This window comes from Glycine soja, chromosome 10 (genome assembly GCF_004193775.1).
Source record: "Glycine soja cultivar W05 chromosome 10, ASM419377v2, whole genome shotgun sequence".
NCBI classification, from domain to species: Eukaryota; Viridiplantae; Streptophyta; class Magnoliopsida; order Fabales; family Fabaceae; genus Glycine; species Glycine soja.
Window position 1 is genome coordinate 31,814,121 of NC_041011.1, and position 24,751 is coordinate 31,838,871.

A 24,751-nucleotide genomic window follows, 5' to 3' on the forward strand; every position below is an offset into this window, starting at 1 on the left:
GGGAATCGGTGGGACTCACCAATGGAGGACCATGGGTTTTGCAAGCCCTTTGGAGTATGAATGAGGGAATTGTTTGACTTGGGTTTGGGCACCGTGCTTTTGCATATGTGTCATTCGCCATGGTTGGCACGCACTGGAGACATGGTGATAAGCTTTTGCATATATGTCACTCGCCATGCATGACATATACTACAGTCATGATGGTGATACGCTTTTACATGTATGTCACTCGTTGTGGGTGGTATACACTGAGTCATGATGATAATATGTTTTTGCATGTATGTTACTCGCTGTGGGTGGCATACACTGGGGTCATGATATTGGTACACTCTTGCATGCACGCCATTCATCGTGGATGGCATACAATGGAGACTTAGTAGGGTGCTCGTGCGCACATGCCGTGAGTGACATGTACTGGAGGCTTAGTAGTATGCTCTTGCATATATCCCCTTATCGTGAGTGGCATATATTGGATTCATAGTGGTACGCTTTTGCATATACACCTCTTACAAAGTGACACGTCCTGGAGACGCGGTGTTGTGCTTGTGTGCGCATGTCACTCGCTGTGCGTGACATGCACTCGAGGCTTAGTAGGATGCTCGTGTGTATATGTCATGGGTGGCGTGTACTAGAGGCTTATTAGGGTGCTCGTGTGCATATGCCACTTGTTGTGGGTGGCACGTACTGGAGTCACAGTGATATGCTCTTGCATGCGTGCCTCTTACAAAGTGGCACGTATTGGAGGCTGAGTACTAAAAGAAGGGCTCACCGAGGGCGGACCTTGGATTTTAAGAGCCACGAAGCTACGATTATTGATGATCTTGTCTTGATAAGAGAAATGTGAAAAGGAAGAGATGTAGAATTTTATTCAATATATTTGATTGAGTATAAATTCCCTTCGTTACCCTAGATGTGCCTTATTAAAACCCCTCAAGCCAAAACCCTGATTTTTCTAATTTTGGGACAAAAGACCCGAGTAGGAAAAAAAGTACAACATTGGGTTTGGACTATAGGTTAGCTGAAGTAGAACTTCAGGTGGGTGGTATTCCATGTTCTTGGAATTGCTTTGCTATCCGGCTCTTGCAATCGGTACGCTCTATTGTCGAGGTTGGTTGTGACCCCGAATGGGCCTTCCTAGTTAGGGCCAAGCTTTCCCGCTCAGGGATCTTTTCTGGCATCACCTCAGACTCGCCATACGAGGTCGCTAGGTTGAAAGGCTCATGGTTGAACCTTTGTATTGTATCTCCTGGTTGCTCTTAGTTTGGAAGCTTCTTCCCTAATCCTTCTTTGGTGGTTTTAAGTTCCATCCTCAAATTTTCTTCATTTTGTTGTTGCTAGAACAGTAGTCTCCTTGTCAATGGTTCCCCGACTTCAACGGGGATCATGGCGTTTGTGCCATATACAAGTCAGTAAAGAGTTTTGTTGGTTGTTGTCTGGGGTGAACAGTGGTACGCCCACAGTATGTTGTAGAGTTCTTCTTTCCATAGGCCCTTAGACTTGTCGAGTCTAGTACGCAGGGCCCTGAGGATGACTCTGTTAGTTGCCTCTACTTGTCCGCTAGTGTCAGACCCTAATTTTATTCGGGTATTATGTTTTTATCATTTGAGTATGATGTTTTGATCATTGCTAATCGAATTAAGGTGTTTGACACCAGTTAAAGCGCAAGGCCAAGGGGTCGTGCAGGGTTTTGATGGTTGTGTGTCAGTTCCTGAAACAAAAGCCACAAGGAAGGGTAAAAATGGTCATTTCCTAGAGTTTTCTGACCCTAAACTCGCCCAGAATAGCATCTAGCTCGCTTGGGCCAAGAAAAAGCTCCAACCCTAAGCAAGATACTCGCTTGGGCAAGCTGATAACTTTAATCCTAAGCAAGTAGATCGCCTGGGCGAGCTTCCCCTACACTAGATGGCTTTTTCTATAAATAGCTATGCAGGGGGAAGGGTTTAAGGGCCTGGAACTGAAGAAAACAGAGGAAAAACACGAAAGGAAAAGGAGAAAAAGAAAAGTAAAGTCGAGGAACTGTAGAATTTTGATCGCGGATCATTTCCTTCGCCATTTCTCTTGTTAGCCTTATGACCTACGCAACAATTGGTTAGTTTTTCTTAAGGATCGGGTGTAATCTTTGTACCCTTATGTACCCCTCTTAATATTATAAATGTAATCTTTTTTACTCAAATATCATTTGAGATCGTTTCAAGATCCAACGCCTTAACGACTCCCTCCGCTTTTCAAAATTTAAAACATTGTTTCAAGGTCCAATGCCTTAACGAATCTTTGTTTGCATTTAAAATAAATCCTTCAAAAATAAAATCAATTGAACACAAACATTCAGACTTAAAGAATTATGTAGGTCTGATTTCCTCATTGCACCTAAGGATATGTAGGAGCAAGGGCAACAGCCTTGTCGATTCCACAAAAAATTAACTAAATAAAAATAATATAGTAAAAGAAAAGAAATTCACTGCTCTTGGAAAAATAATTAATTGTGTAATCACATTATTTTTTATTGCACACTTGATTAAAGGTTGTCGTTCTTCGTGACGAGCACATGGGGTGCTAATACCTTCCATATGCGTAAACAACTCTCGAATCCTTCTTTTCAAAATTCGCAGACCTTTTTTGGTTTTTCTAACGTTTTCCTCGAATCAACATTGGTGGCGACTCCTACTCGTTTTCTCCCTAGGAGACGAACATGCTTTTATCTATTTTCTTTCGTCGTCCTATCGTAAGGTAGGTTGTGACAGATGACGAATCCGCTGGGGAGCGTTAGAGAGTTAAGTTATTTGATCGAGTGTGCAATTTTATTGTGACCTTTTATTTATTTATTTTCCCTCTCTCTTTAATCCTTGCATTATGCTCATGTTCGTTAAAGTTTTATTCCGTTACCGTTCATTTTGCGGTTTAGCTTCGAACTTGTTTCCTTTATTCTTTGTTTTGTTCATACTTGTATATAACCTTTGCCATGTTGTGACCTCTTGGTGTGTACCTTTGTATCTATTACCTTTGTAGTTAGAAATGAATTGTGCCATTGAATCCTAGGATAGACGACATGTGCTATACTTCTTGTATCTGCCTGGGAATTTTCTGGTTGTTTTACAGATAGGGTTGGGTAATTCTTAGGTTGCTCCGTTCACACGTGACACCCACACTTTTTGCACACACTTTGAGATATTAGGCCCTATACCCAGGTCTGTGTTAGCCATAGGGAGTGGAGTTCGATTTGTGGTCATGTTAGATCCCCAACTCGCTTGATAACAATGAAGTCTCATCTAGAGTTTTCCTCTTTTGGTGATGCATTGTCACTGATAGTCCCTATCACCACAGTATATTACCTAAGAGGATGATATCTCTAAAGGCCGGTAAGGTTACATGAAAATACCCTTGGGAGTTGTCACTAGATAGTGGACTTTTGGATCCTTTCCATTAGGTTCCTGAATTAAGGACATGGAGCAAACTCACCATGTCTGGTTTCCTTGATCGCATAATGCATCTCTTCATGGCATCATAATGGACATATCATTCCTGCATTTATCATTTATCATATTCATGGATTGCATTTGCGTAAGTCAATTCATTGTTATACATATTCATTTAGCATGTTTTTGTTCAGCCAATTGCATACATTCTGTTATCATCGTTCGCTTGTTATGCATAATCCTGTCGTATAGTTGCTTATGCCTTGTATTCCCTTCTTCGTTGCCAAAAGTCGCAATGAAGTGTGAAAGTTTACACCGCATTTTTAGTTTCATGTGTTGGGTACCATGGTAATAGCTATAAACAAACCATGTTGGGGTTATACAATCCTTTCTCCCGAAAATGATTGAAATTACATGAACATGGTACCCAATGCATTGTTAACAAGGAAAAGGTGGTCTTTCGAGCGTCTTGTGTCGGTTTGATAAATACATTTTTCATGCATAGCATAACTATGCCCTGATCATTCATCATATCTCCTCTATGATAGGTTGTTGAAATATTGGCGATCAAAATTTCTATTCCTGTGAGCATAGGGTCAAACCAAGCACAGTCTTTAAGAAAAGGATTTTATCAAGTCCTGTCAAAGTATGGAAGTAACCAGCTTGGAAAAGTTTGGGCAGAAGATGGGTCGAATTTACATAGCTTCTTTGAATACTGCCAACAAATGATTGAGCTAATAACTTACAAAATTAGGAACCATTGATGTGTCCATGTTTTATTTCCAGTTGCACTTTGACTCTGACGAGATTTAATGAAAATTAGAGTTGATTCGACCCTATGTTCTACTAAATATCCTATGTAAAATTCGCAATACTTCAGCAACGTATCATTTACATGCATTCATGCTTGTTTGTCTATCCACTTTGGTTGCGTTGCTCATTGCATTTTTTCTTTGAAATCAAAATCGTAGTCATTGTAACCAAAGAGAAAGAACACGCTTTACAATACCCTTATCAGATGCGTGCCAAGGCCAAAATAATGAGTGAAATTCAACAACTACAGGAACAAATGAAGGTCGATATGGAGATCATGAAGGAACTAATGACAACGATGATGGAAGCAATGATGAGCATGAGGAAGACGATAGAGGATAACACTGCTACAGTTGTTGCTGTGAGTACTGCTATCAAGATGGACCCGATTCACCCGGTCGATTTCAATCAAGTGAATCATCCAGTCTCAGATGTAGTAGGTCAAGGAGGCGAGACAACGAAAAATGCATGTGGGCCTCATCATGTTCAGATTCAGAGGAAACATTCCTTCCTACTATATGGGTTGCCTCTTAATTATACATTGCCCACTGTTGTATAGGCTTCTGGTTAGAATATAAAAAATTCTGCACCCGTACTCATTCAGAATCAACAACCCCAATCTGATCATGCACATGTCTCTCAACCCATGGGGGAAACACATGAAGTCCCCCAAGACCACACTCTGGCCGGGTTCGGGGTTTATCCAGGATATACCACTAAAGGGTAGACATTTTATGGCATCCTTGTGTTGAATGCTTTGGAATATCTCAATGTTGCCTGTTGTCATAACCCTTGCATTTTGTAAGGGAAGAGTGACCTTCCACGGTACTTGAGAAGGAAAGGATTGAGCATATGGAGGAGAGGCTATGCGCCATTGAAGGAGGAGGAAATTATGTCTTTGCTGACATGACAGAGTTGTGCTTGGTACCCGACATGGTTATTCCTCCAAAGTTCAAGGTGCCAAATTTTGATAAGTACAAAGGAACCACTTGCCCCAAGAGTCACTTGAAAATATATTGTAGGAAGATGGGGGCGTATGCGAAAGATGAAAAGTTATTGAGGCATTTCTTCCAGGAGAGTCTTGCTGGGGAAGTTATTACCTTGTATACTAACCTAGAACGTTCTCGAGTCCATTCCTGGAAGGACCTAATGGTTGCTTTCATTAGGCAGTATCAATATAACTTTGATATGGCTCCAGATAGAATGTAACTACATAATATGTGCAAGAAAGACAATGAATCTTTCAAAGAATATGCTCAAAGGTGGAGTGATTTGGTTGCTCAAATAGCGCCCCCGATGATGGAGAGAGAAATGATAATAAGGATAGTTGACACATTGCCGATGTTTTACTATGAGAAAATGATAGGTTACATGCCTTCAAGTTTTGCAGATTTAGTGTTTGCTGGCATAAGGATCGAAGTGGATCTAAGAAGAGGGAAATTTGATTATGCTGCTACTGCGAGTTCTAGTAATAGAAGACCTGGGATGAGTGGAGGGAATAAGAAGAAGGGAGAAACCCATGCTGTGATTATCGTTCCTACATGACCAAATTTCCCACTAGCCCCTTTAAATCCCATGTACCAATATCCTCCCCAACAATATCAACACTTAGCCAATATCAGTCCTTCCCATTACTCACCACCCTACCAACCAAGAACGCCCAATCATCCACAAAGGCCACCCCTAAATCGGCCACAAAATCCACCTGATGCACATCCAAGACCAAACATCACCCCTAATACCAATCAAAGCACCAACCAGGGAAGAAACTTTCCAGAAAAGAAGCTTGTAGAATTCACCCCAATCCCGATGTCATATGCTGACTTACTCCCTTATCTGCTTAATAATGCAATGGTAGACATAAGCCCAACAAATATTCCTCAACCTCCATTTCCCACAGGATACAACTCCAATATGGCATGTGCTTATCATGGGGGTGTTCCGGGGCATTCCATTGAGCATTGTATGACCCTAAAACTTAAGGTGCAAAGTCTGATCGATGCAGGCTGGAAGAGATTTGAGGAGGAGAATCACTTGTGAATTCTGATGTCGTCAAGTAATACTATGCATGATGCTTGGGACAATTTGAAGGTTGTTGTTAGATGTTTCCAGTGACTTATTAGGATTTTCAGGTTTATGCTATTATTTTAAACGAAAATTACAATGTTAATAATATGGATAAATTTGATGTTGTTGTCTCTCATTCTCTCACAATTACATATTTGCTTATTTAACTTTCACTGGAATGTGGATGTACACTGTTGGTTTGTTTGCTCCAGTGACTTGTACTCTTGAGTTGATCTCCAAGTCCACCCAATCAGAAATTGCACGTTCTACACATTTGGTGGGGGTGCCGTAAGCGACGAGTAAAGTTGAATAAACATTTGATTAACTTTGTTTCCAAATAAAAAATAAAAAGTATAGACATTCATGTGACCTCATCTTATCATTCTTAAAACTTGTCTTTCTCGAGAAAAAAATGAATTGTTAAGAACAAGAGTCATTTGACTTAATCTGTCAATTAAAAATCCTTTAAATATTTATTGTCCTTGAAAATTCTTTTTTGAGAACCTTCACAGTTTATTTCATTTCTTCTTGCTACAAGGTCATGACAAATGACAACAACATATACCTTTGAACCCTACACCGGGGCAATGACAGACATCATGCATGAGCTTCAAGCGAACCTAGGGACAGACAAGAAGTCTTCACCCGATAGGTTGAAAACCCAAAAGGGTGGCCTAGGCAAAAGTTAGGGAAATAAAAAAGGAAAAACAATCAAGGGCATGTTATTAAAGGTTTTGCCCCAAAATCCAAACTGTAAAAGTCTCTAGTTAATATTTGAAATGACACATGGTCGTGTTTCTTCATCCCAAACACTAATTTATCCCTTGCTACCGCTTCCGAGCCAAAGAATATTTGTTTTTTTTTATATAAAAAAAGACAACCAAAAAACCCTAAGTGGGAACCACCGCTAAACTGGCGAAAAGAGCAATGCAAACAACACATGCATGAGGTTTACCAAGCTCTAGGTTAGGCAACAATGATGTTAAGAAAAAAAAAGCAGAAAGCAAATCCGCCAAGGGCGAGTAAAAAAAAGAGAGAGACAAAAGATCTCCAAATTTTACAAGAAAGGCACAAAAGTGCAATAAAGATTAATGAATAAGACAAAGGAGTAGAGCCTAACCCAAAAAAGTTGAAATGAATAAAAGTACAAGCAAGACTCTTAAGGTTCTTACTCAATATAACCCTTAAAAACTCTTTGAGCCTATCTGATACTTCCTTTTATAGCCCTCTTACCCCTGACCACGTTACAAGCCCAATAAAGCCTATGTGGATCAAGGAATGACTAATTTTGCTTTTAAGTTTGGATTCATGAATGGAACCCGTACACGCTTGTGATTGTTAAAAAAATAAATATAAGAATAATAAATAAAGAAAAAATCCTCGAGGTTTTGCACTTGCACATTTGGGAAGAAAACTCATTCGACCAGGAGCTCATGGAAAATGCCCAAAGACAATTGTGATAGTAGGATATATTTGATGTTAGTCGCTCATGGAAACTCCTTAGGATTACTTTTGAATCCAAGGGTGGCCTTTGTTATATAAATTCTTTCGGGATTAGTCCATGTCATCAAGTTTCAGCGGGATAACAGTCCTATGGCATCGCTCTATGATCTTAAATCAGGAAAGTTTCACTTGGTCATATACCAAAGTGTAACAATCTATTGCCATCTTTCAATGGTGCATGCATTCGGTCCCAAAGCCTTATATCTCCTTGTTGTGTAGAATAATTGAAGCTTTTAAACAAAAAGAAAGGGACGAACCCTGGGATCAATATTTCAGTTGATTGATTAAATGTTAAATGGCTCCACTGTCGTCATCCAAAATTGTCAAGTGATTAAGTCAAACAAAATATACACTCCGAGGGAGTCTCCGAAAGGATCTGCAAAAGATAGGATGAGATTGCATGAATTATCACGTCCTTCAAAAAGAGATAGTCAATCTTTGTTTTTCACAAAAAAAAAAAAACAAACAAAAAAAATCACAAAAGAGGGAAAGAATGTCGTGAGCATTGCACCGTTTTCATGATTCAAAACCTTTTGCATTGCATTACTAGACACAAAGCCTACAATTTACTGCATTTCATGACGAAATTTGCACGCCTCTACATTCCATATCTCATGCTCCATATCAGGCTATAAGTGCATAGATTTCTCTTTATATACCAGTTTCCAAAATACAATGTCCTATCTTTTGAGTTTGGGATGAGTGCCCCTTTCAAAGAGTCAACCTTTTGCCTTCTTATACGGTTGAACCCTTGGGTTCTAGTACCTATTGGCATGTTTCACAGGACTCAACGTCCCCTGCCTTTATATTTCACAAGACTCAATGTCCTCTACCTTTATGTTTCATAGGACTCAACGTCCTCTGTCTTTGTGTTTGCATAGGACTCGATGTCCTCGTCTTTATGTTTCATAGGACTCAACGTCCTTTGCCTTTATGTTTTCATAAGACTCAATGTCCTTTGTCTTTTTGCTTTCACAGGACTCAATGTCCTCGCCTTTATGTTTCCATAGGACTCAACATCCTTGCCTTTATTTTTCATAGGACTCAACGTCCTCTGTCTTTATGTTTCCATAGGACTCAACGTCCTCTCCTTTATGTTTCATAGGATTCAACGTCCTTTGTCTTTATGCTTTCGTAAGACTCATCCTTTATGCTTTCATAGGACTCAATGTCCTCTATCTTTATGTTTTCATAGGACTCAATGTCCTCTGTCTTTATCTTCCATACGACTCAATGTCCTTTGTCTTTATCTTCCATAGGACTCAACGCCCTTTGTCTTTATGCTTTTCAAAGACTTCAATATCTTCTATTTTTACGCTTTACAAGGCTTCAATGTCATTATCCTCTGCTTTTATGCCCTATAGGACTCCAATGTCCTCCACTTTATGTTTTATAGGACTTCAAGGTCCTCTGTTTGGTGTTACAGAACTTCAATGTCCCTTTGTTTTTTCGGTTTCTTTTTTAGTTTTCTCTGGCGTCCGATTTTGAATAGCCAAATCGCTCGAATGAAATTAGTGTCATTATCTTTAAAAGATAAGTAAAGAAGGGCAACTGTCAGACCCTAATTTCATATGGGTATTATGTTTTTATCATTCAGGTATGATGTTTTGATCATTGCTAATTGAGTTATGGTGTTTGGCATTGGTTACAGTGCAAGGCCAATGGGTTGTGTAGGGTTTTGATGGTTGTTTGTCAGTTCCAGAAACAAAAGCCACAAGGAAGGGGAAAAATGATCATTTCCTAGAGTTTTTTGACCCTAAACACCCAGGCTAGCATCTAGCTCGTCTGGGCCAAGAAAAAGCTTCAGCCTTTAGCAAGCTACTCGCATGGGCGAGCTGATGACTTCAATCCTAAGCAAGCAACTCGCTTAGGCAAGTTTCCCCTGCACCAGATGGCTTTTTCTATAAATAGCCATGCAGGGGGAAGGGTTTAAGGGCCTGGAACTGAAGAAAATAGAGGAAAAATGCGGAAGGAAAAGGAGAAGAAGAAAAGTAAAGTCGAGGCACTACATAATTGTGACCGTGGATCATTTCCTTTGCCATTTCTCTTGTTAGCCTTATGACCTGCGCAATGATCGGTTAGTTTTTCTTAAGGATCAGGTGTAATCTTTGTACCCTTATGTACCCCTCTTAATATTATATATGTAATATTTTCTACTCAAATATCACTTGAGATTGTTTCAAGGTCCAACGCCTTAACGACTTCTTCTACTTTTCAAAATTTAAAATGTTGTTTCAAGGTCCAACGCCTTAATGACTCTTTGTTTGCAATTAAAATAAATCCTTTAAAAAACATAAAATCAATTCACCACACAAACATTCAGACTTAAAGAATTATGTAGGTTTGATTTCCTCATTGCAGTTCAGGATACGTAGGAACAAGGGCAACACCCTTGTCAATTAAAAAAAAATATAGTAAAAGAAAAGAAATTCACCGCTCTTGGAAAAATAATTAATTTTATAGTCGTTATTTTTTATTGCACACTCGATTAAAGGCTGCCTTTCTTTGTGACAAGCGCCTAGGGTGCTAATACCTTCCTTATGCGTAAACAACTTCCGAACCCTTCTTTTCAAAATTCGTAGACCTCTTTTGGTGTTCTAATATTTTGCTCGAGTAAACATTGATGGTGACTCCCATTGGTTTTCTCCCTAGGAGACGAACATGCTTTTATCTATTTTCTTTCACTGTCCCGTTGTAAGGTAGGTTACGACAGCTAGTCTGAGGATGATCGACAGAGGTGACTAGGTGCTTGATGCCTAGTCTTGTCAAGAAGTCTTCATAAGTCTGAGCTTTGAATTGAGTGTCGTTGTTGGTGACAATTGCGTATGGGAGGCCATACTGGCAGATGAAGTGTTTCCAGGTGAATTTTTCCACCTCGCTGGTCGTAATTTCCCGGAGTGGTCTTGCTTCTATCCATTTGGTGAAGTAGTTGATGACAACTAGTAAGTATTTGACTGCTTCTGTAGCCTTTGGCAGTGGTCTCAGAATGTCCATTCCCCCCATGGCGAAGGGCTAAGGGGAGCTCAGACTGTGAAGGTTGTCAAGGAGAGTGCGTCACACGTCTGCAAACTCTTGGCATCATCTGCACCTCCTCGTAAAGTCAAGGGCATTTGCCCTGAGTGTTGGCCAATATTAGCCAACTCGCACCACTTTGGTGGCCAGGGAGCGTCCTTCTGTGTAGAGACCGCAGGGTTTTGAGAAAGCCTGAACTCATAGGAAGGATGGTGGCTTGGTCTGTCAAACTTTCAGATAGGGAGGATGGTGCTAACCAGCTTGGAAAATAACTCTGCTCTGGTATTGCTTTCCCAGGGGGTGTAGTACATTTTGAAACATTCAAAATTTTCTACGAGAGACTTCGCGATGTGATAGTACTTGAGTAGTACTATTTCTTTAGTCTGATAAGTGTTGGCAACCTGCCCTTGGACAAGCTGCGAGTGTGTGTAGTATCACGGCTTCTTAGCTCTGACTTTTCTTGCTAGCTTCAGACCTGCAATGAACGCTTCGTACTCTGCCTAGTTGTTTGAGGCTCTAAATTTAAGCTTGAGGACTTGCTCTAGTGTGATATTGTTAGGGCCTTTGAGGATGATCCCTGCCCCTCTTCCTTTTACGTTGGATGCACCACCAACGTAAAGGGTCCACCAGTCTAGGGTGGTTTTGTTATTTCTAGAGAATTTTGCCAGAATGTTAGCCGTGAATTATGTCTTCATGGGGCTGCGTGGTTCATACAAGAAGTCGAACTTTGAAAGTTTGACGGACCAAGCCACCATTCTTCCTACGAGTTCAGGCTTTCTCAAAACCTGCTTGATGGGGTAGTTCGTCTTGACTAACACTTGATGACTCTGGGAGTAGGGCCTAAGTCATCGGGCCGAGGTGATGACTGTTAGCACCACCTTTTTGATCATTTGGTAGTGCTTCTTGGTGTCATGGAGCATGTGATTGGTGAAATAGATAGGGAACTGGTGCTTCCCTTCCTCTTGTACGAGGGATGAGAGCTAATGGCTTCGTCAGCTATTGAGAGATACAGGAGCAGTGGTGCTCCTGGCCTGGGTTGACTCAAAACTGACGGTATGGCTATGATTTTCTTGAAAGCCAGGAAGGCTCGTTCACAATTTTCATCCCAAAGGAAGGACTCAGTTTTCTTGAGCACTTTGTAAAATTGCTTCGCCTTTTCGGCAAGCTTCAAGAGGAACCTAGACAGGGATGCTAGCCTACCATTTAGTTTCTGAACTTCTTGAATGTTGGTGGGGATGCGCATCTCCAATATAATGGTGCATTTGTTGGGGTTGGCTTCAATCCCCTAGTGTGTGATCATGAAGCCGAGGAACTTTCCCCTGCCTACCCCAAAAGTACATTTTTTAGGGTTAAGGTGCATTTCGTATTTGCGGAGTTGCCCAAATACTTCTTCCAGGTCTGCCACGTGTTGGGATATGCTTTGAGACTTAACAACCATGTCGTCCACCTATACCTCAACATTTCATGTGATCTGTTGTTTGAAGATTTTGTCCATCAGTCGTTGGTATGTTGTGTCTGCATTTTTTAGGCCGAAAGGCATGACCATATAACAAAAGTTGGCATCTTCAGTGATAAATGTCGTTTTCTCCTCGTCTGAAGGATGCATTCTAATTTGGTTGTATCCGGAGTAGGTGTCTAAGAAGCTTAACACTTGGAACCCAGACAATCCATCGACTAGCCTATCGATGCTGGGCAGACAATATGCATCTTTGGGGCATGCCTTGTTCAGATCGGTGTAGTCGTTAGACATTCGCCATTTGTCATTGGGGAGCTTGTTGACTTCTTCTTTGACGACTTTACGTTGTTCTTCTCCCATCTTTCTTTTCTTCTATGATATTGGTTTGGCCTAGGGGCGGATAGCAAGTTTGTGGCAGATTATGCTGGGGTGGATTCTCGCCATATCAGATGGGTGTCAGGAAAATAAATCCATGTTTCTGTGTAGCACGTCGCTGATGCACCAGTGCTCGTGACTGATGAAGTCCCTACTGAGTCGCGCGCACTACCCAGATTTAGGTCCGAGTTGCAGCTGGACAAGCGCTTCATTGGGTTTTAGGCCTTTGTCAGAGGTGTCGTCTCACGGATCTATGTCAAATTCACTGCCTAGGCTAGGTTGGTAAACAGTCAGGGCTCGAATTTGAGACCCTACGTCCAAGGTCATCAATTTGTTAAGTGTCTTTATGCCGATTAAGTCAAAGTATGATGTGTGTGCGACAACCAATAGATATTTGATAGTGAAACTTCTGGAGAGATTACCCAGACCGAAGGTGGTCATAAAATCCATGTAGCCTCTGGTCTCGACTCTTTCGCCTGCAAAGCCGAGGAATGGACTGACGTGAGGGTGGACAGTGTCGGGGGAGACCTCGAGTCTCTGGAAGTTTTTCTAGTACAATATATCAATAGAACTGCCCTGGTCGATAACACCATGAAGTTTGCAATGATGATGGAGACAACCACTAGGTCGTCCTGGTTGGCGGGGTTGATGCCCTTGAAGTCCCTATTCGTAAAGGTGATGGGAGGGAGACTTCACTATAGTGGTGCATCGACAAAATTAATGTTGATGTCTCGAATGACGTGTAGAAGACGTTTTTGGGACTGGCTAGATTGTCCCCCATAGGAAAAGCTACTAGCGGTGGTGTTCATTACACCTCTGATGTGTTAGGCGGGTTCCTATTCCTGTGTAGGTTATTGCTTACGCTGTTGTTGTTGGTGTCTTTGTCTACCTCAGTCTTTCGCTTTTCTTTTGTCTACGTCTTGGTTCCTGTGCTGCTCTTCTTGATGCCCTCTAGGTCTTGCTCCTACTTGATGGTTGCCTGGTCTCTTAACTAACTTGGCTAAGTACCTAGCTTGTATAAGTTCTTCTATCTTGTCCTTCAGGGCCCAACAGTCTTTGGTGTTGTGACCAATACCGCGGTGATATCTGCAGTATTTGGTTACGTCTAACCCCTACTTGGGAGATTTCATATGGGGTAGCCGGATGGGTACCTTTAGGTTGAATGCTTCCTTGAGAATCGTGGCGTGATTGACCGTTAGGGTTGTGTCATGCTTATACTTGGGCCTTTTGGAGAGAGGCTAGCGCTTGTCTGGCTTGTGCCTCTTGTCCGGCTTGTGCAAGTCAGCCTTGGTGTTTATTTTGCACTTGTCACGCTTCTATCTGGCTTAGTGGACTTCATTCTGTAATCTGGACAATGCTTCCATGTGGATGTAGCCCTTGGCTCACTCGTGCAGCTAGTCCATGCAATTGAGTGGTCTTTTGCACAAACTATCTGTGAACTTGTCGAGGAATAATGTGAGGAGCATTGAATGGAACACTACCTCGGGGTAAGATTTCGGATCTGGACGGTTGTGCGCCCAAATCTGCCCATGATTTTTTTAAGGGACTCGTCGTTTGCTTGTCGCAGACTAACCAAGGTGGTTGAGGTCATGCGATGGGACCTGTTGGTGGCGTTTTGCACATTGAATCGTTCGACAAGGGTGTCAAAGCTGTCTATGGACATAGGTGGGAGTGCACAGTACCAGGTCAATGCTATCCCCTTGAGGGACGTAGGGAAGACATGACATAGAATTGCGTCATCATTGGTGTAGAGGTTTACCAGTGTTAGGAAGGCATCCAAATGTTGTTGTCCCATCGTACCGCTCGACTTTGAGTGGTTTCCACCCCAAGGTTATGCCTATCTCCATAATGCAGTCGACAAAAGAATGTCAACGGATAGTTCGCCCTGTTGGACGATGCTTATGGAAGAGACTTAAGTCATTTGCAATGTTAAAGCTTGTGCGTCAGAGGTGTGATTCCCCTTGGGTCTGTTTAGGCAAGGTGTGAGGGGATTGCTCGTCACCCTGGAAATGTCTTAAACAAGCCTCCAGCCGGTCATGGTCAGCCTTTATCTTTGTCAACTCCTCCTTATGGTATCGCTCCATCTTCGTGATGCGGTTTTGGAGTTACTGTAGAGTATTTGTGTCTGTCATAGATACCAGATGAGGATGAGAGTCTTCGAGAGAAGTCTCATGTCTAAGGCTAGATCGAGTGCTAACCATGTGTGTATGTGAGAGAGAGTTAACGAGAGGTTGGGGTATGCTTTACCATGGCCCCATGGTGGGTGCCAAATGTCCTTACCAAAATCCGAAACCATGACACGTCAAGGTTGACGCAGTGAGTGTGAGGTTTCAGACCTTACATGTTGGCTTGGAGGAGTGACTTTGTTAAGAGGACAAATGGAGGACCTGCAAAACAAAGGACTCTAATGCTCAAGTAAGAATATGAGTTAGGAGAATCAAGCAAGTATATGCTTAAGTAAAGTTCGTATAAGCGAACGAGAGAGAGGGACAAGCTTGCTGCTCCTGTGCTGAGTGTGTGATGGAATGTGTAAAGGGTTCAATGGAACCTGTATTTATAGTAGTTGAGCGTGACTGTTGGTCCTTGTTTGTATGAGCTGTTGTAGCCTTTGTAGATAATTCCCAACTTGTAGATAATAGCCAGAAGCTTATAGATAATGCTAGAGATAAATATTTGTTTATAGATAAAAAGTAGAAGATAATTATACCTTGTAGATAATGTCTGACCTTATAGATAATTAATCACCTTCCAATAAATAAAATATTCAAATACATGTGAATATTAATAAGTTAAAGATAATCTGTTTGTTGGGGAGCCCGGCTGCTGAGGGTTGAGCGTCCACCCTCATGTAGTATGGCTAATATGGAGGATTGACACTTGTCTCTAGGTGCCAAGTAAGATGTCACCTGTATTTTGTGGGTCCTAGACAATACATTTTGCATATGATTTTACTTAATATATTTTCTATACTTTTTTACTAATGTTAAGGATTATTATTTGTTTTATAAATTTGAAAAATAATAAAAAGACTTAAATTGAAATAAAAATATTAAAATGTACTAAACATATTTATTTAACAAAATATTAAAATGCTTTGTTACTAATATTATCAAATAATATTAACTTATAATTTATCAAATAATATTAATTTTTTTAAAAAATAATTTTTACGATTATCATTAAGTAAATTAATAATTTCGTACAATAGTATTAATTAATTTTAATTTATGAATGATTTTAATATTAACAACAAAAAATAATTTAGTAACAAAAATAATTATTAAAATAAATAATATAAATTAAACACAAGCATAAAATTAAAAAATAGAAATAATATTAGTCATCAATTTGCTTGTATGGACAATTACTAGAGTTCTATACAATGAACATTTCTTAGACCTATTTGAAATTAGTTCATCTATCTCATTATGTATACAATTAATGGTAGTACATTTTAATATTTTTATTTAAATTAAATATTAAATAAAAATATAGAAAATATTAAATAAAAAACAACATACAAAAATATAGAAAATATTAAATAAAATAATATCAAAATATTAAAATAAAAAACATAAATTTGTTAATGATAAAAAAAGTTGTTTATGACTTCGAAGTCATAAATAATTTACGACTTTTAAAAAATTATATATAACTTTAAAGTTGTATTGAAAAAAATTGAAATTGTAAACTTTTTTATGAGATCAATGAAAAAAAATAATTAAAATCATAATATAATTTACAACTTTATGCTCATAAGTTATAAGATATCTAACGATTTTTTTTTTCCTTTTTAAGTATTAATTTAAATTTTATTTAGTCATTTTGGAAAAAAAATTACCCCCTTATTATCATTTCACCCCAAAACTTCCTATAAACTATCCCATTGACTTTACGTAACAATGCTGACGAGTTCTGGATCTGCAGGCTGTAGTAGATATTTTTTTTATTCATAATCATTTACATCAACAATTATGATATTATCTTTTTGCTAGGAATGAGTACATATAAATAGGTGTGATTCATTTAAGGTTCGATGGTGAAAATGTTTTAGATGGATTGAATAAGTTTAGTTTGCAAAATAAATAGATTTTTTTAAGAATCATATCCGGTATGTAAAAGTTCATGAATAAACAGTCCAATGAAAAATGTATAAAATTAAAAGTTAAAAAATCAAGTTCATTTTTTAAGTTAAAATATATCACAATAAAATATACTATCATTTTAAACATATATAACAAATTAATAATATCAACCTAAATTAAAGATTAAGATCTTAAATAACAAATTAACAATACATTAGATTTAAGCAGATTAAACATAGTGTGTGAGTCTATGGATAAAATCCATTCCATCCACAAACTTAATACATCATACTCAAAAACTGTATGCCTATAAAAAAAAAAAAACTCAAAAACTCTATATAATTATATAATTTTTTTATAAAAAAACATATTATTTGTTTGATTAATAAATCCGAATCTGTATATTCACCTTTTTTTTTTTTTTTTGCATATGGCAATATTATTTTTACAAGAGTTACTATGGAGGAGGCTAATCATGTATGCTATTCTTATGACTTACGAAGCAACTTCAGGCTAAAATGTCAATCTCAACAAATTTGAGCTCTTATGTAGTCTAAATGTGCTTTATACCAGAAATATTAAGCTTCAATAGCTTCTTGGTGTTAAGGCAATGGGAAATTCGATATCTGGGTCTTCGTGCCATCATTGGTAGGTTCAAAATTCAAGTTTTCCAATTTAATCGAGATAGTTTGAAAGAAACTTAAAGGATGGAAAAAAAATATCATTTCTCAAGCAGAGAGATAAGTCCTCATCAAAGCGATAATACAAGGCATTCCTTCTTATCTCATTTTGATTGCAACACCTATAAATATATCTTCATTTATTATTAGTCTTTGAATTTTTATATTAGTTTTAATCTTCATTTTTTATGTATAGTTTTAATATTATTCATTAATTTATTTTTTTTAAAATAATCTCTATCAATGTGAAGGAATGACTTAACATAAAAATAGATACAAAAAATTGTTCATCATCAGTTAATAACATGATTTTTTTTCTTAAAACTTATAAGATTAAAATAGACAAAAAATTTTGAGACAGAAATTAAAACTTGTATTTATATTTATGAAAATTGAAAACATATTTAATCTTTACTTTAAATAACTTACACACACTAATCACCCCAAAAGATTTTATGAATACTTCAAAGTTTTACTAACATCAAATCATTTTTATTCAGCATACACAACAATAGGTAGACTCTTTACATGAAAATTATTTTTATTCAGAGTACACTACAATAGGACTCCTTACTTGTGAAGTGCCATCATCCCAAACCAAAGAAGAAGAAACTATACCCACATTAATTCTCCCTTCAATCCTAAGAGTGAAGGACTTCTTTTGACCCACAAATGAGAAGGACAAAACTTCTGGCTCCACTATAATGTTTAACAAAGATGGAGGTGCAATTACTCTAGCTTTATATTTTGATGTAGCAGATCCAACATTGGTAACAGTTCTATGGAAAACGCGACTAAAAAATGTTGGGGTGTTCATGGAGAGTGCAAAGGATGGGAGATTTAGATCCCAAACTGTTCCATTATTGGCTTGTGTACAACTGCTATTATCAGCTGTAATACTCCTTAGCTTTTTAGTATCATAACCTTGTCCACACAAAAACTTGACATAATCAATTTCATTGGCATCATATACTAAGCCAGGATTCAATGCTTTGATGGGGTTGATTTGTCCAGCACCATAAGCAAATTCAGCTTCAGGATTAAGTGCAATGCTCATTGGGGTAGCTGCAAATAAGTAAGCAACAATGTTGGTCATTATTAAACAAGCATAAACAAGATCGGTCCAATGGTAAGAGGAGTTTAAATACAATTTAAAAAGAAAATCTTTTACTTTTAAAGAAAGCATTAGATGTTAGACTTTTTTGTCAACCTGTAATAATCTAAAACCAACATTCATTTGACGATTTTATATATTATTCCTTAATTTAAAAAGAAAAAGAAGTTATATTTATGTGATTTTAGAAATTGAGAACACTCATTCATTAATTACCAGTAGTCATTAATGCTGATTTGATTGTTGCAGGAGACCAATCAGGATGAAATGATTTGATATAGGCAGCTGCTGCAGTAACATGAGGGCATGCCATTGAGGTGCCTGATATTATATTGTAGTTTCCATTTCTCTCATCACCTTTGACCCCAGCAACAGGACTAATTGGAGACCATGCAGCCAAAATGTCAACTCCAGGAGCAGCTAAATCAGGCTACAAAATAAAGAAATAATTAAAATAAGAAAAGGAGATGTTGGAAAATACAAATTGTTAATTTTTTATGTATATTAATTATACTATTATTTTAGTCTAAAAAATGATGGTAATTCATATAAACCAATTTTTATGTATATTTTAATCTACACATGGTCCAAAATAAATGTGAGAAAGAGTAAAGGTTTAAGAAAATATATAATATCAGACGTTTATCTTTTATATATATATATGAAGATTATATAAAGTTACCTTGAGAATGTTTGGAGTGATTGGATTTGGACCTCTAGATGAGAATGAAGCTATGTAAGGGGCTAACGAGTCTTTGCCTTCATTACTCTTAAATATAGTGGCAGTTGGATTACTGTAGTCAGACAATTAATAATTTAATATCATATAAATTAGTCACGTCTATACCGATTTTTTATTTTTTTTTAATGAGAGGACGTATATACTGATTAAGAAAATGGTTTCTATGCATTACATATGATCCTAATTAACGAAAAAAAAAAATATACCCTGTTAAATTTATGTAAGAGTGTATGAGTGCCCCATCGTTTGAGCTAAGGTGGACGGCTGGTAATGCAAATGTATTTGCAACATCTTTTGACGCCAAACTTCTTAGTAAAATACCGGCTGCTCCAGAAGCCAATCCCAAAGATCTAGAACCAATCAAACCATCACACAGAACAATCTTTCCCTTTACCAAATCCTCATCCAAAGAATTTTGGATACATGACCTAAGGAGTGATTATGTTAGAATTTTGGATACAGTCTTGAAATTCAATATACAAAATAATGATATAACTGTGTGTGTGTTTGAGATAGAGACAGAGAGGTAAACCAGCAATTGTTTTCGGTAGATAGAAACTAGTAATTATTATTAGTTGGTACCTGGATATGGATCTATTGAATCCACCAGTGATGTTGGGTGCATCTCCAGCATAAATTAATGGATAACTTTCGTTTTTAAGATCAAATGTATTGACTGAAACTCCCTGAAAATTGAGTAAATTAAACTTGCAAGGTTAATTAATTGGTTGGTTTTTCATTAATTAGAAAAATAATATAGGAAGAATCATCACTGATGTCAAAACAGAAACCTCACAAGAAAAGAAAGAATGGAAAAGGAGACGGAGAGCATCAACTCTATCGATGAACTATGTCCAAAATAAATCAAACTTGTAATTTAAAAATTGTGAAATTGTATTAAAAACAAAAGAAATACATGCAGCTAAAAAAGTAGCTTGATTTAAATTGTAGCTAGATAGGTAATATAATATGATAAAAAAGGTAAGAAAAAGAAAAAAGTTTAATTATAAGAAAATGTTATATAAGTATGTTGTGAGATAAAAAAAAAAACTACTCTTAATTATCTTATAGACTTATAGACAATAAATATAAGATTGACTTAATTAATGATAAAGAAAAAAAAAAGAAAAAAGTTATGAATTTAAATTCTCCACAAATAAAAATTAATAATTAACTTTTATGGATCTAAAAAAAATTACCTCATAGACTGTGCCATCACCCAACTGAACAAGGGTAAAAAGCTTTCTGTCTGTAGTGCTTGCAGCCACAGAAAGTAACCATGGAGCATAAACAGACATTGTAGAAAGCTCTGGACCCTCATTACCAGCAGAATGGGACGTTAATATTCCTTTCTTCATTGCATGGAAAGCCCCAATGGCGAACACATCTTCAAAATAGTTGCGGTGATCGACACTCACAGGTCCCAAGGAAATGGAAATGACGTCAACATCATCTGCGATGGCTTCATCGAATGCTTGAAGGATGTCGGCATCATCGCAGCCAGATGACCAACAAGGTTTGTACACCGCGATTCGTGCCGATGGAACTCCTCCTCTTGCTGTCCCTGAGGCAAGGCCAAAGAAGCTTGTGGACTCAACTGAGTTTCCAGCAGCAGTGGATGCACAGTGAGTTCCATGGCCATTTGAATCCCTGGGTGATATTATGTCATCTTCTCCAAATGAACCATCCATGCGGAAATATTTTGCTCCAATTATTTTGCTACAATCAAGTTATGATAACTGTTATAAATAAATTAGAAGATAAAATCTTTGAGAAAAAGTTTTTGGTCTTGTTCTCCGTTTAGAATTAAAGTTTTGCAATAATTTATATTTTGACATTTAGAAGAAAGAAACTTTGGCAAAACATGGACGTAATGACGTAATTCTTAATTACGTGTTTTTCGTGTTGTTCTCCATTCAAAATTGAAGTCTTGCTTCAATTATTTATTTTAACATTTGATACAAACATTTATTATATATATATATATATATATTATTGAGGTAAAATTATAATTTAGATGTCAGTAGTATAATACTAAAAACACATTTGGAACCACTATATTTCAAATAGGGTTGGCTTAAACTTGGCAAATGTTGTATAGGACACTCGTTAATGAAGTAAAAGAATAATTTTTTTGTTAAACTGCTAAAAAACATGTCTTCTATCATTTTAAAATTTGTTTTCATATGATTTTCAATAAAAGTTTTTCCCTTCGAATTCCTTGATTAAAGGAGTAGATTAGCAAAAGACCCAAATAGTTTTATGAGAATAGAAAACACATTTATTATACTTTTATATTTTTAATATAATAAATGCATGTTAATTTCAATGAAGGATTTCTACTTTTAATTGCTTAAAATCATTGTTCGATGTTAACAAAAAAATAAACTATTAAAGTACTTGTATAACAAATATCATTTACTTGTTGCAGGTAAAGTTATGGCAAGTGCCCTTCCATTTTTGTGGTGGTGGACCAAATCCTTTGTCATTAAAACTATCAGACTCTGGCCAAATTCCGAAATCTATTACTCCAACAATTATGTCGCTCTCTATACTTGTTCTTTTGACATTCTGAGAAAAGCCTATGAAGTCCCAAGACTTTGTTGTTTGCAACTTATTCTTTTTGTTTTGGAAGACCGAAACCACACCATCCAATCCTAAGCATGTAAAAATATCATAACTCAAAACAAATACACATAAGGATTGATTGAAATTAAGATAGAAAGAAAGAGAGATGCATCTGATCACAATACCTGCCATTCTCGCTGCTTCCTCTTCTGTTAGCTTTGCAACAAATCCATTAAAACTCTTCTTGTAGCTATGTAGCAAAGCATCTGGGGCAAATTTGCTGGATATGGAAGCCATTTGATATGGTAAGCAAATATTTTTTATTTGATCCGAAATTCTTTTTCCTTTTGTTTTTTACATATCTTCTCCTTTGAAGACAAATCGGAAATATCATCATAATTACATCGTTGGACATATACATTGTATTTACGTCTACTAATGTAACCATTATAGACAATTTCATTGTAGTATTGAAAATAAATTATATTATTGATATATCATATATATATATATATATATATATATATATGGTTAATATAATAAACTATATTGTTTTCTTTTTACTCAAACGAAAATGAACAAACCTGCCGAGGATGTTTTGAACCATACTAATGTGAAGTAATTCTGTGGATTGGACGACTCCCTTGGGATGATCACCCATGTAAACAATGTAGGTCTGTATGCATAGCATATGTTCAAGGTGCAAAATGAATTAGAAAAAAATTTACTTAAAAAAATAGGAGATAGATATACTATTTACCTGTCGGTCATGCTTATTATTTCTTTTAAATAAACTTGACTAAACACAATTACTATCTATTTTTTAACAAAAGTAATTAATTAAGTTGGAGATAGATATATATTATTTACCTTTCTGTCATCCTTAGAATATGTCTGAGTCAGAAGAAGAATGCATGCAAATATGTGGAGGAGATGCCACGAGTTTAGAGAGATCATATTTTTTATTGTCAGTGGAATTGAATTTAGATGAAAATGATCTATGTTTCTCCAAAGTTTTTCTTTAGGGTATATTTATAAGGGAAGAATGTGATGAAGAATTGAGACTTGGCCACTACTATGGGAATACGTATAAAATAAAAACATACAATTGGATGGTTTCTTCCTAACACGTGTTTTTTCTTTACCTTGTCGTTAGTTATATTTCATTATTTTGAAGTATAAATGATAAGAAAAGATCAATTCATTCTGATCGACTGATGACGGCTCAATTTTTAAATATATTTACATATATTAATGAATAAAAAAATTGTGCCTCTACAAAAATGTGGGTGTCTAGACTCTAAAGACGGTTCGTACCAAAAATTTAAGTGAATAAACGGCTCCATTGACTGTACCTCATTCGACCATTTCTGACCCACTTTTCATATATATATATATATATATATATATATATATATATATATATATATATATATATATATATATATATATATATATTTGTCCGAAATTCACAGCTGCATGGAGTGCTGAAGCAGTCCATATAATAATGCAGCAAGTGTGGAGGTGCATTCTCTTAATTTGGTAAAATTATTATTAATTATTTTAAATGTTGTTTTTTTTCCTCTTAATTCTATATATTTGAACTCACTGTCTTATATATTTAAAATTGTTCCCATTAACTGAGGATCTTAGATCTGTCACTAACCGTGATCCTTTTTAATAGCTTCCTTCCACCAGGCTTGGAAGTGTTCAACTTAATTAGGCCACCATGGCTTGTCTTTCAAGTCATCGTGACCCTTCTCAACAGCTTCCTTCCACCAGGCTTGGAAGTGTTCAACTTAATTAGGCCACCATGGCTTGTCTTTCAAGTCACCGTGACCTTTCTCAACAGCTCCCTTCCACCAGGCTTGAAGTTTTGTCCCAGTATTTCCTACTCAAAAATCTCTTATGAGAGATAGTTTTGTTCTTTTGAAATTCTTTCTTGGAGTGTTGTTTCTTCTTTTGCTTTGAACAAGCTCATCAGTACTAGAAAAAACACTTTTAACAGTGGTTATTTTGAACATTCAACACCGATTTCAAATCGTGTGATATTGAAAGTATCAACTTTAAAAGTATGAACATTAACATCGGTTATGACCAATGTTAATATACATTATATGACATCAGTTTCTAAGAAAATTGATATTATATTAAAAGAAATAAACTAAAAAAAATATAAATTATGCAAAAATCGACATCGATTTTTAACAAAACCGATGTTGTGAGGCTCACAACATCGATGTTTCTAAAAACTAATGTTATCATGCAAAAATCAACATCTATTTTTAGAAAAATTGATGTTGTAATGCAAAAAAATAACATCAATTTTTTCGAAAAATCAATATTTAATTATATATTCTAAAATACTTTCTACATCGGTTCTATAAAAACCGATGTTAAAAGTTATATATAATATCATTTTTTGAAAAAATCGATGTTGAATGTACTTTTTGACCAACCAATTTTATTTTTTTACAAAATTTTAAAATATTTTATTTATTTTTACAATGAACCAACCATAACTCACATAAAAAATATATATTAATGTTATTCTAATATAAAATGCTATACCCACAAAATAAATCAAATATAAGAAGTTTTACATGTATCCTATTAATTCTTAATTTACCTATCACTTAATACGGGGATGTGAAGTGTGAAGGTGTAGGATGTAGAAATTAATAATATAGCATATAGCAAGGTTACTTTTTTGTTTCTAGTTCCTAGAAAAGAAAAGGTCTCATTTGAAAATTTCTTCAGTTTGAAACTTCTTGATTTCAATGCCGTGTAAAGTTTTCACAATATCTACCCTTGTGTATGTACCAATTCAAAAAACGGTCAAAGTAGGAAATCTCCTACAATTATAAATTAATTTGACATGATAATGATGTGCAATATGTTGCATGTTTATGATTATGACACA

The 24,751-nt window shown here is 36.6% G+C and overlaps 2 protein-coding genes across 2 annotated transcripts; both read right to left on the reverse strand.

The window, feature by feature from the left end:
* Positions 1-13,529: 13,529 nt before the first annotated feature.
* On the reverse strand, positions 13,530-14,434 carry LOC114371633. The gene is made up of 2 exons (XM_028329007.1): positions 14,121-14,434; positions 13,530-13,725 (listed from the first exon to the last, which is right to left on the reverse strand). The coding sequence occupies exons 1-2, from the start codon at positions 14,432-14,434 to the stop codon at positions 13,530-13,532; spliced, it is 510 nt and encodes a 169-aa protein (XP_028184808.1).
* Positions 14,435-17,759: 3,325 nt separating this feature from the next.
* LOC114370722 (cucumisin-like) lies at positions 17,760-22,822 on the reverse strand. Its single transcript, XM_028328116.1, has 10 exons — positions 22,699-22,822; positions 22,413-22,504; positions 22,014-22,108; positions 21,683-21,917; positions 20,460-20,979; positions 19,843-19,946; positions 19,467-19,688; positions 19,201-19,312; positions 18,735-18,948; positions 17,760-18,469 (listed from the first exon to the last, which is right to left on the reverse strand). Exons 1-10 carry the CDS (start codon positions 22,783-22,785, stop codon positions 17,946-17,948), a joined length of 2,205 nt encoding a protein of 734 aa, XP_028183917.1. The 5' UTR covers positions 22,786-22,822; the 3' UTR covers positions 17,760-17,945.
* Between the last annotated feature and the right edge of the window lie 1,929 nt (positions 22,823-24,751).

What these genes read in the sequence shown, in the direction of transcription:
- LOC114371633 (XM_028329007.1), bottom strand. Translation starts at nt 14,434, where the DNA reads ATGGGACAACAACATTTGGATGCCTTCCTAACACTGGTAAACCTCTAC. An exon ending in ATCCGAAATCTTACCCCGAG is followed by an intron (nt 13,726 to 14,120) that starts GTAGTGTTCCAT and finishes CAAATACTGCAG; the next exon opens with ATATCACCGCGGTATTGGTC.
- LOC114370722 (XM_028328116.1), bottom strand. Translation starts at nt 22,785, where the DNA reads ATGATCTCTCTAAACTCGTGGCATCTCCTCCACATATTTGCATGCATT. An exon ending in GGAAGCAGCGAGAATGGCAG is followed by an intron (nt 21,918 to 22,013) that starts GTATTGTGATCA and finishes TTACATGCTTAG; the next exon opens with GATTGGATGGTGTGGTTTCG. An exon ending in TCTTACATAAATTTAACAGG is followed by an intron (nt 19,313 to 19,466) that starts GTATATTTTTTT and finishes GTCTGACTACAG; the next exon opens with TAATCCAACTGCCACTATAT.